Source organism: Pinus tabuliformis, chromosome 6 (genome assembly GCF_031772625.1).
Source record: "Pinus tabuliformis cultivar Carrire ecotype Pingquan chromosome 6, CPIR1, whole genome shotgun sequence".
Classification (NCBI taxonomy): domain Eukaryota; kingdom Viridiplantae; phylum Streptophyta; class Pinopsida; order Pinales; family Pinaceae; genus Pinus; species Pinus tabuliformis.
This window is the reverse complement of record NC_142292.1, coordinates 12,992,845-13,003,563: the sequence shown is the minus strand read 5'-3', so window position 1 is coordinate 13,003,563 and position 10,719 is coordinate 12,992,845. Positions and strand designations below refer to the sequence as shown.

Below are 10,719 nucleotides of genomic sequence, written 5' to 3'. Positions count from 1 at the left end.
GAGCATTGAATGTGTGGTCTATCCCCAAAATTGTTTCACATCATGTGACGTGTATAGGGAAAGAAACTACACTAAAGTCCCTGTTGCTCAAAAGAAACAAAATATGAGAACCCTTCCTTTAGAAATGAAAAGCTTAGAGTTAGTTGAAACCCAACCAATCAGAAGTTGGTTTAACACGAGGAGGTGGAAATACGTGGAGCCCTTCCGTTTGGACATCAAAAGCGTTGAATTAATTGATATCCAACCAAAACAGGGAACTGGAAGTACGGAAAAAATTAAAAACGTTGATCGTGAAAGGCTTTACGGCCTCTGGACTTACTCCAACACTTATTATATCTGTTTGCCTTTAAGATCTGTTTCCGTGTTCTTTGACTTTTCCAAATAAAAAAAAAATCAAAACCCAGCCCGCAGGCCTATTTCATAATTTATAAATACCCACACTAACTAGGCTGCCGTTGAGGCAGCCTAGTAGGTGTTTGGTGTTTCCGATGAATGTTTCTGAGATCGACATTTTCAATGTGGTCTTACCGTACTAACGGCTACTTTCTCGACTCTGGTCACTTCATTCAAGGTCTCCATTAATTCTCTCCTCAACCTTGCGCTTGCATAGTTTTGGGTACACTTACTGGATTTCTGGCGTGACTTGCATCCACCATATGCCCAAGGTTTTGGCTGTTCAACAATGAACAGTGCTCTGTTCTGTTCATGCTTGTTTTGAAATAGACGGCCACATTTTTCCATTAAAGGTGAGTATAGTTTATGTTTCAAAAGGGAATGGTTAAGAGCCATTACAACGCTTTCTAATGCCTGCGTGTGTTGTTGCTTGGTGTATTTGTAGGTTTGTTGTCCTATTTAATATGCAATGATGCAGCGGTTGAGACCTCGAAACACCAGAGCAAGTTTCCCCCAAGTTTTCAAGCGAGGAACCCTCTGCTACTGCTACTGTTTGGTCGCAGCAGCGTTTCTTATTTGGACCGAGCACGTGACTGCTTTAACGCCAGATGGTATGTTTAAACACACATAAACAACCAGAAGAATCGATCAGATTACAAGTCGTCGCTCCATTTCATTTCATTCCATTCCAACTCTAATCAATGTATACCCAATGCCGTAGTCTTTAACGCGACTTTTTGAAAGCCTTTCCGGCGATTTTTTCCGGTGAAAATCCGGCAGTAATTTATGGAAATCCAAGTTTGATAACTAATTTCTGCACAATGAAACTGTCCCAGGGGTTTTTCAGGGTGCTGAATCCGAATATGCAGTTAAAAAACCATTTTAACTGCAAGAAATCATGATTTCAGCTCAATTTCTTCCGCCGGATTCCGTCACCGGAATCTCAAAAAGTCGCATTATAGACAACTCCATAACCAATAGGCATTAAAACCCTCAAGGTTGGACAATCCTCTGTTTGGATTAATATCTCTAGGAACATTGATGAGAGTAAATAACTATCTTATTTCTTATTTATGGTTGGATTTTTTCATAAATGAACCTTATTTTCATTATAGATTCGATGATTGTTTGAAAATTTGTATTCTGTGATATGGAATGTGACCTTTTTACTTTTGTATAAACATTTACCAATATTTTTTCTGGAAAATAAATTTTGTGTTATTATAATGGAAAACAATGCTTTTTAAAATTAATTTGAAAGATACATTTTTATATAATTTTTTAATTATTTTGATTGTAGAAGGGATAGTTTCTAATTTATGTATGAGATTAAGACTTATATTAAATATTTTTTTGAAGAACTAAATTTATTTTTTATTTTGATTTTGAAATAAGATCCAAAATTATTTTTAATTAGTGACATCAAGAGTTGTTTTTTTTTAACGTGTTACTGTTACAGGGACATATTGTCTGAATGGCAGACATTTATCGCCATATAATCCTTGTCAGCCTATATTCACCAATAACAATAACTATTCTCAATAGTGATGGACAACCATTATGATAAGTTTACAAGCACCTTTAAGATAAAAGAACAAAATTATCAATGGAAGTGTACAAAACATCTTGACGAGGGGTTTGATCAATTGCTGTTTTCCCTTATTTTGGGACAATGCAGGGATATCATTGCTCAAGTTAAAAGCACACCTAAACGACACCAAAAAGTTCTTAAGCCACTGGAATGAATCAGATGCTAATCCATGTGAGTGGACGGGAATAATTTGTGACCATGTTAGCAGACGAGTTATCGCTGTGTATGTTCCCTCTCGCTCATTCTTTAACTTTTTACTGCCTTTTCTTCTGAATAATTAGTGCATCTCACTAAATGGCCGATTTTTCCCTTTGTTTTTATGCTGATTTGGGCTTAGTATATTGGTGGACAGTAATTTTCTCTGTATGCACCTTGGTGACTTCGGACTTTCTTTTCTTCTGAATTATTAGTGTACTTCGCCAATGTTCCCCCTTGTGTTTCTGCTGATTTGGGCTTGATATATTGGTGAACAGTAATTTGCCTTATATGCACCTTGGTGGCACGATATCCTCCAGCATTGGGGAACTGAAAAAGTTACGGAGACTGTATGTATATCTTATTTCAACATACCCCTCTTTGAGTTAAGACCATTCGTAGTTCTATTTACTAATTACAGACGACTATGAATCTCCTTCCAAAGAATCCTAAATTATCTATTACTAGTGTGTAGGATTTATGTGTATGGAGGTGAATGACAATGTATGAAAATGGTTTTATAATGGAGAACAGGGCTCTTCACGACAACAACTTGCACGGTTTCATTCCACCAGAAATTGCTAACTGTACTGAATTGCGAGCATTGTGAGTGATCGATTCCGCAAATAACATATCCTACCTGTTCGATTCGTCGAAACCCATATTTCACTTGTTAACTTACCGCCATTTTCATCTATGATATGGTAGTTGGTGTATGGATGTATGTTGTGCAGGTATCTCCGGGACAACTACCTGGAGGGTGAAATTCCCGCAGGCCTGGGAAAACTCTCCAATCTTATGATACTGTGAGTGGTGTTTTGCTACTTTGTTTTGTAAGGCATATGACTCAAAACTCTACATTATATCTAACAGAACCATTAATTCACAGAGAAATAAACATGCATCAGATTATATCAAGGAACATAAAGCTAATGCAGGAAACCTTGTGTGTTATTAATCAACTATTTTCCTAAAGTAGCACTGAAATGCTTCAACCTGTCATATGTAGGGATCTTTCCAGCAATTCGTTGAAAGGTCCAATTCCTCCCTCTATTGGCCATCTGAGCAGATTGAAATTTCTGTGAGTAGGGCATCCTCTTCTTTACATTTTGGAAAATTAGAGATTTAAATGAATTGTCATCTTCATCCAGATGCTAATTTTTGAACGCTTCTGTTGTCCAGGAATCTATCGACCAATTTTCTGGCCGGGGAAATCCCCAAAATCGGAGTTTTACAAGGTTTTGGGAATCACTCGTGAGTAACAGACATCCTTTTTGTGTTAGGGCCATTTTGGCAAACAGTTAAATTAGATTACTTTCAAAATTGATTAGAAATCATTTTGTTAAAGATTTTTTTTCACCTTGATTAGAAACTACTATGTTTGGATTCCTCTAAAAGTGTCTATTGATATCTTTTTAAGTGACTTTTATTTTGCTTTATAGTATATATCCTGATAACTGTTTCAATACTTATCAGCATGTAGGGAAACGGTATTCTTAGTTAAATTCAAGTATTTTGCGCTCTGAATTTTTGAAACATTTTTATTGTTGTAAAATCTAAGAGAATCACTTCTTGGATGTGAATTTTAGGTTCGTCGGTAACTTGGATTTATGCGGTCAACAATTGGACACACTTTGCAAGAAGTCATTGGGATTTCCCGCTGTAATACCAGACTCAGATTGTGATGTAGATCCAGGTGATACATCCAAGGCTTCACATTAGTCTCTTATATGTTCATTTGCCCTTTCCCTGCCACGTGTTTTGAATTTGATTTCACCCTTGTGCTACTGTTGTTGCGTATTGTATTGGGCAATTTGGAACTTTAGCTTGATATATGTTCACTTTGATTTACTGAATTCTTACTATTGATGTTATCAGCATCAACTAAGCCATCAGGGCGAATTTCAAATGGAATCCTTATTGGAGCAATGGTGACAATGGGCGTGACTCTAGTTTTGCTTCTGTTCTTCTTATGGTACTGTTTTTTGTGCAAGAATGACAGGGTCAAGCAACCTTACACAAAAATGGAGCAGCAGCTCTTGCAGGAAACAGGTATGCAAATAAGTATATTTTTCCAAGCTCTTTCAACTTGCATTAACCTATTCAGGCGTGTAATTGATAAAAAGTTCTCTGGAATGTGCTATATCATAGATGCTAAGCTGGTCATGTTCCATGGAGATCTGCCGTATACATCCCAGGATATAATAAAGAGAATTGAAACACTTGATGATACTGATATCATTGGGTCTGGAGGCTTTGGTACCGTGTACAAATTGGTGATGGATGACAATAGTGCGTTTGCACTGAAGAAAATTCTGAACAACGGGGTAAGATCAGATCGCCTGTTTGAAAGAGAGCTTGAGATTTTGGGAAGCATCAAGCATAGAAACCTTGTGAATTTGCGTGGTTATTGCAATTCTCCATCAGCCAAACTTCTTATCTATGACTACTTGCCTCTGGGAAGCTTAGACGAGTTACTACATGGTTAGTATATTGAGAACACTAATTTGTGGAATTTTACTTTTCATGGAATCCTTAAAGATGACTAGTTCTGATTTTAATGTCTGTCACAATATTTTCAATGCTGTCCAGAACAAAGAGAAACAGATTCAACTCTAGAATGGAGTGCTCGATTAAAAATAGCAATTGGAGCAGCTCGAGGTCTGGCTTATCTGCACCATGATTGCTATCCTCGCATTGTACATCGTGATGTAAAGTCCAGCAATATATTGCTGGGTGACAATTTGGAGTCACATGTATCAGATTTTGGTCTTGCAAAACTCTTGGAAGACGATGAGACACATGTGACCACCATTGTAGCTGGCACATTTGGCTACTTGGCACCAGGTACTGATTTCCTTTACTTCTATCCCCTTCACAGGATTTAGAGATTTTGTATCACTATAGGTAGTCATATATCTTGGTCCAATTGACAGAGTATCTGCAAAGTGGGCGAGCAACAGAGAAATCTGATGTGTACAGCTTTGGAGTTGTTCTGCTAGAGTTGCTTAGCGGCAAACGGCCAACAGACCAATCATTTGTAGTCAAAGGTTTGAATGTTGTTGGATGGGTAAGTTATATTTTCCTTTCCCCATAGTAATAATAATTTAATTTTAAATTTATCATTGTATCATAATAATGATAATTTGATATTAAAATAGTTAGTTATGAAAATTTATTTGATTAGACAGCTGCATTTCTAATGGAGTGTAGAGAGAATACAACTTCATTGATATAATAGAATAGAATACACTATCATTGATATTTATCTCTATTTCAAATGCAGGTGAACACACTACTGAGGGAAAATAAGCTGGAAGAAATTGTTGATACACGTTGTGATTGCACTTGCAAAGAAAGCATGGAGGCTGTTCTGCAAATCATTGTGAGGTGCATAGCTTCCAATCCTCAAGAACGTCCAACAATGAACCAAGTTGTTCAAATGCTAGAAGCAGAGACTATGTCTCCATGCCCTAGTGACTTTTATGTATCTAATTCAGAGTGACGGGATGAATTCAATCCCAGGCTTTCCATACCCATTTTGGCAACTAACTTCTCATTTCCGGGCATAAAACTCTTTATGCCCTCGGTTGTTTTGTTCTGGTTTGCTTGTATATATTACCCATTTTGGTAACTAACTTCTTTTCTCGGGGCTATTGGCCATAAACTGTTTACATCTTCACTTGTTATGTTCTGGTCCTGCTTGTTGTATATATTTGGGAGCCGGTGGCTCCCTGCAGATAAAGCACTCAGTACTTTTGAGTCTTAGACTAATAGTGGCAGAGTATTCTGTTATAATGCAAAGCCTTTCCATCACTTTAAACAAAGGTAGTCAGGTATATTTGTATGAGTAGGTATTTTTCAGAATCAAATGTGAGTTTTACTTTCAATTGATATAGATCCAGGTGATACATCCAAATAGTTTTTAACAACAACAAATCTTGTTTTACAATTCAGCATTTTTAAGCTGGGCTAGATTTGACCAACCGACAATCAACTCTTGGCAACATTTTCCATGGAATGTATAATTTGCCAGAATCAAATGTGAGATTTACTTTCAATTGATTTAATTTTTAACAACAACAATTCAGCATTTTTAAGCCAAGCTAGATTTGACCAACAGACACTTCTCGACAACATTTTCCATTATATTTGAAACCCAAATGGGAACCCTTAAACTAGTTTAAAAGCTCAATAGCTTGTTGACAGAACTTGGTTGACCAATATTCAAATGAACTCAAAAACAAAATTGAAATCCGGACTATTAAATATACTATAGTTCACACTATTAATTCCTTTAAATTTTAAACGCAAGTTTAAAAAATAGTTTTTTTCCGAGTGTGTAGCAAGTTACTTCGTTCTGGACGCCTCTACCGGAACGTGGTTTACTACATATGTTAATAACAAAACTGACAAAACTAATCCAAGAAATAGAACGTGGTTGACTACATATGTTAATAACAAAATTGACAAAGCTAATCCAAGAAATAGAGATGGCTTTTTACTCTTAGTAAATAGAAATGGCAGCTGGCTCTCAATACTCTGTACACACAACAAAATTATGAAAGGATTATATAAATGGCTTCTGACACTTGATAAGTGGGGGTGTCAGAACATTGATAATATTCAAATGAAACTAGAGACAAATAAAACCAGGACTATTAATTTAAAGGAACCTAAAAAAAATGAATTCACGACTTTTAATCATACTATAGTTGTTCACATGAATCCCTTTAATTTTCAACGAATGTTGAAAACATTGTTTTTTTTCAAGTGTAGTAGTTACTTCGTTCTGGACACCTTAGTTAAAAAGCTTAATAGCTCACTGTAAGAACGTCGTTGACTACATATGTTAATAACAAAATTGACAAAGCTAATCCAAGAAATAGAGATGGCTTTTTACTCTTAGTAAATAGAAATGGCAGCTGGCTCTCAATACTCTGTACACACAACAAAATTATGAAAGGATTATATAAATGGCTTCTGACACTTGATAAGTGGGGGTGTCAGAACATTGATAATATTCCAATGAAACCAGAGACAAATAAAACCAGACTATTAATTTAAAGGAACCCAAAAAAAAATGAATTCACGACTTTTAATCATACTATAGTTGTTCACAACCTTAGTTAAAAAGCTTAATAACTCACTGTAAGAACGTCGTTGACTACATATGGTAATAAAAAAATTGATCTAAGAAATAAGCTTTATACTTACATATGGTAATAACAAAATTGATCTAAGAAATAAGCTTTACTTACGTAACAAAAATAATCCAAGAAATAGATATGGCTTTTGACTATTAATAGGACCTCTGTACACGTTGCAAAATTATCCACTAAATAGAATTGGTATCTCGCTCTCGATAGGTCCTCTGCACACATAACAAAATTATCTAAGAAATAGTGATGGCTTCTGACTCTTGATCAGTGCATATCAGAACATCACTAACATTCAAATGAATAAAGACAAATAACGTTCACAAAAATCCCTTTAACTTTTAAGGTGTTAAATTTTTTTAAGTATATAAAATGATTAGTTTTTTGTTTTCTTTAATCCATTTTATTTCATTATTTTAAAGGTTAGTTGTTGGCGTCACAATTTCACTAAAATTTTGAATTATTTTTTAAATATTATTTGTGTTAATATAATAATATTAAAAGACAAAATAAATTTAAAATAAAATATAGTAAATGGTAGAAGTTCCTAACAGTACGGGAAAAATTTAGCAATTAAAAAAACTATAAAAAAATTAAAATTTTTGTCAAAATTAAAAATTTCTAATTTTAATTTTAATTTAGCAATAAAAAACTAAAAATAAAATAAAAGATTCTAGTTTTTGATAATTGGGTATTATAATGGGTTTAAAAATTTCTCGTTTTCGATAATTTTTAAGAGTTCCACTTCTTTTGAATGAAGATAGGACAGTATGCCCTTTTACAAACAACCAATTGGTAATTCTAAGTGGCATGTGTGTGCCCTCTTACAAACAACCAAGGGGTAATTCTAAGTGGCATGTGTTAACTAATCCTTCGAGATTGTTATTGTATATTGTATAATATGTAATTAGTTTTACATTCCGTTATAGTTAATAAGTTATACAATTGTCTCGTACTTAGATTGCACATGTATAAATAAGTAATTTTATCGTTAATATGATGCTTTTTCTTTGCGCTCTTTCATTGTGGAGTTTATTTGGGCCCTGGTTGCGTTGTTCATAAACTCCATGTATTTGAAGTCTATGATAAAGGAGACGGGCACTGTGAAGAGCGTGAAGACTATGAATATAGAGTGCAACAGAAGGTTAATCCAACTATGAATATAGAGTGCACCAGAAGGTTAATCTAGTAGAGCAATGCAGTGGGATGCCCAAACTATTCACTGTGAATATAGAGTGCCGCAGAAGGTTAATCCAGAGTGCATTAGAAGGTTAATCTAGTGGAGCAATGCAGTGGGATGACCAAACTATTGATTGTGAATATAGAGTGCAGCAGAAGGTTAATCCAGTGGAGCAATGCAATGGGATGCCCAAACTATTGAATCTCTGTAAGTTTTATATCTGATATCATTTTTGGGATTCAACTGCGTTAAGTAAGTCATTCAAACGTATGACCATTTCGTTAAGTTTTATATCTTTTAGTGATAATGAAAGAACGATTGGAGAAATTGAGTGGCATAGATTTTTTTAGTAATTACATTTATCGCATTAAACAAGAGTTTAATCATAGTATTTGCATTTACCACAATAAACATGAGTTTAATGACAATAAAATTTATGAAGGATAACAAGATACATTTACTGCAAAAGGGAGATGTCTAAAGGATACAAAGTGTAAATGATACAAGTTTTTTACAAAAAGATTTCTGAAGAATACAATTTTTTTTTGTGAAGAAGACAAAATTTTTTACTCAAAAGGATACAAAGTTTGAATGATACAAGATTTTTACATATACAAAAAATTTTAATGAAATTTTTTACTGAAGTATTTGTGAAGAGTACTTAAAATGAAGTATATATATTTTGGTGGGTTGAATAAAACTTTTAATTGAATTGGTGGCTGAAATTTTAATTGAAGAGTGGTCAATTTTCTGGCAAGGGAAGTATTTGTGAAGGATACTTAAAATGAAGTATATATATTTTGGTGGGTTGAATAAAACTTTTAATTGAAGGGTGAAGTATTTGTGAAGGATACTTAAAATGAAGTATATATATTTTGGTGGGTAGAATAAAACTTTTAATTGAATTGGTGGATGAAATTTTAATTGAAGAGTGGTCAATTTTTTGTGAAGGATACTTAAAATGAAGTATATATATTTTGGTGGGTTGAATAAAACTTTTAATTGAATTGGTGGCTGCAATTTTAATTGAAGGGTGAAGTAGCTGTGAAGGATACTTAAAATGATGTATATATATTTTGGTGGGTAGAATAAAACTTTTAATTGAATTGGTGGATGAAATTTTAATTGAAGAGTGGTTATTTTTCTGGAAAGGATGTATATTTTTGGTGGTTTGAATTAAATTTTTAATTAAAGAGTGGTCAATTTTCTGGTGATTTGAAATACATATTTTTTTAAGAGGTCATTGGTAAAATAAAATTTATTTTTGAAGGCTAATAAGAATTGAACCTAGCTCTTTGCTAGGCTATTTTTGAAACTTACCACTAAACCATAAAGCCAACTTTGTTAAAAGAAGAGGAGAAATGAATTTATATGTTTCATAAGTATTGTATATATTTTGAATTTGAAAGGATTTGAAGAATATTTGGCTATATAACAATTATGACTTCAATAGTTTCCATGGTTGGAGTTGTTCTTAATGGAAAGGAAAATTATCAAGAGTGGTTTAGAAAGCTTAAAAGTGCCCTTGTTTTTAACGATTTGTGGGAAATTTATCAAGGCAAGAATGATAGTGATGGAAAAGAAAATTGCACCAAAGCCCACTGATAATGAAAAGCAACATGCAATTTGGGAGACAAAAGACAACAAGGCATATGCATTAATAACTGCATTAGTGACAGAAGAGGTAAGCAAATATATCGTTTCTTATGGTACTGCATTCGAAGCACTAAAGAAGTTGAAAGAATTGTATGATTCACACTTAGAACTCGAAATTATTTATTTATTGTTAAAGTTGTTTAATTTAGAGATGAAAGATAATGATCCTTTGAAGAGTGCCTCTAGAATAAAAGCCATTTTTCATGATATAGAAACCACTGGAATTAAACTAGATTTACAACTTACAACTTTTATAAAAGTCCTTCACCCTGTCTATTCAAATTATTTGGAATCTCTCCAAGCTAGTGGGCAATTAAAAGACATTACATTTGATAAACTAGTAAGCAAAATAGCTGAGATAGAAAAAGCCTTTGGGAAGAAAGAGACTCCACCTAACTCTAATGTAGAAACTTTGTGCCTTGCACAAAATGATTAGAAGTCTCATGTTGAAACTTCTGGAGGTGATAAAAGTAGTAGAGGTTGTGGTAGGCGAAATTATAGAGGCAGGGGGGCAAAAATAATCAATGAGACAAAAAACAAAAATA

General features: G+C 33.9%; 1 protein-coding gene across 1 annotated transcript; it reads left to right on the top strand.

Annotated features, from left to right (window-relative positions):
- The first annotated feature begins 568 nt into the window (after nucleotides 1–568).
- Nucleotides 569–5,832, top strand: LOC149256972 (LRR receptor-like serine/threonine-protein kinase FEI 1). Its single transcript, XM_089368806.1, has 14 exons — nucleotides 569–746; nucleotides 839–1,004; nucleotides 2,072–2,207; nucleotides 2,458–2,529; nucleotides 2,714–2,785; nucleotides 2,914–2,985; nucleotides 3,189–3,260; nucleotides 3,362–3,433; nucleotides 3,769–3,875; nucleotides 4,058–4,231; nucleotides 4,331–4,663; nucleotides 4,772–5,026; nucleotides 5,116–5,249; nucleotides 5,466–5,832. The coding sequence occupies exons 2-14, from the start codon at nucleotides 863–865 to the stop codon at nucleotides 5,682–5,684; spliced, it is 1,860 nt and encodes a 619-aa protein (XP_089224932.1). The 5' UTR covers nucleotides 569–746; nucleotides 839–862; the 3' UTR covers nucleotides 5,685–5,832.
- Nucleotides 5,833–10,719: the final 4,887 nt, after the last annotated feature.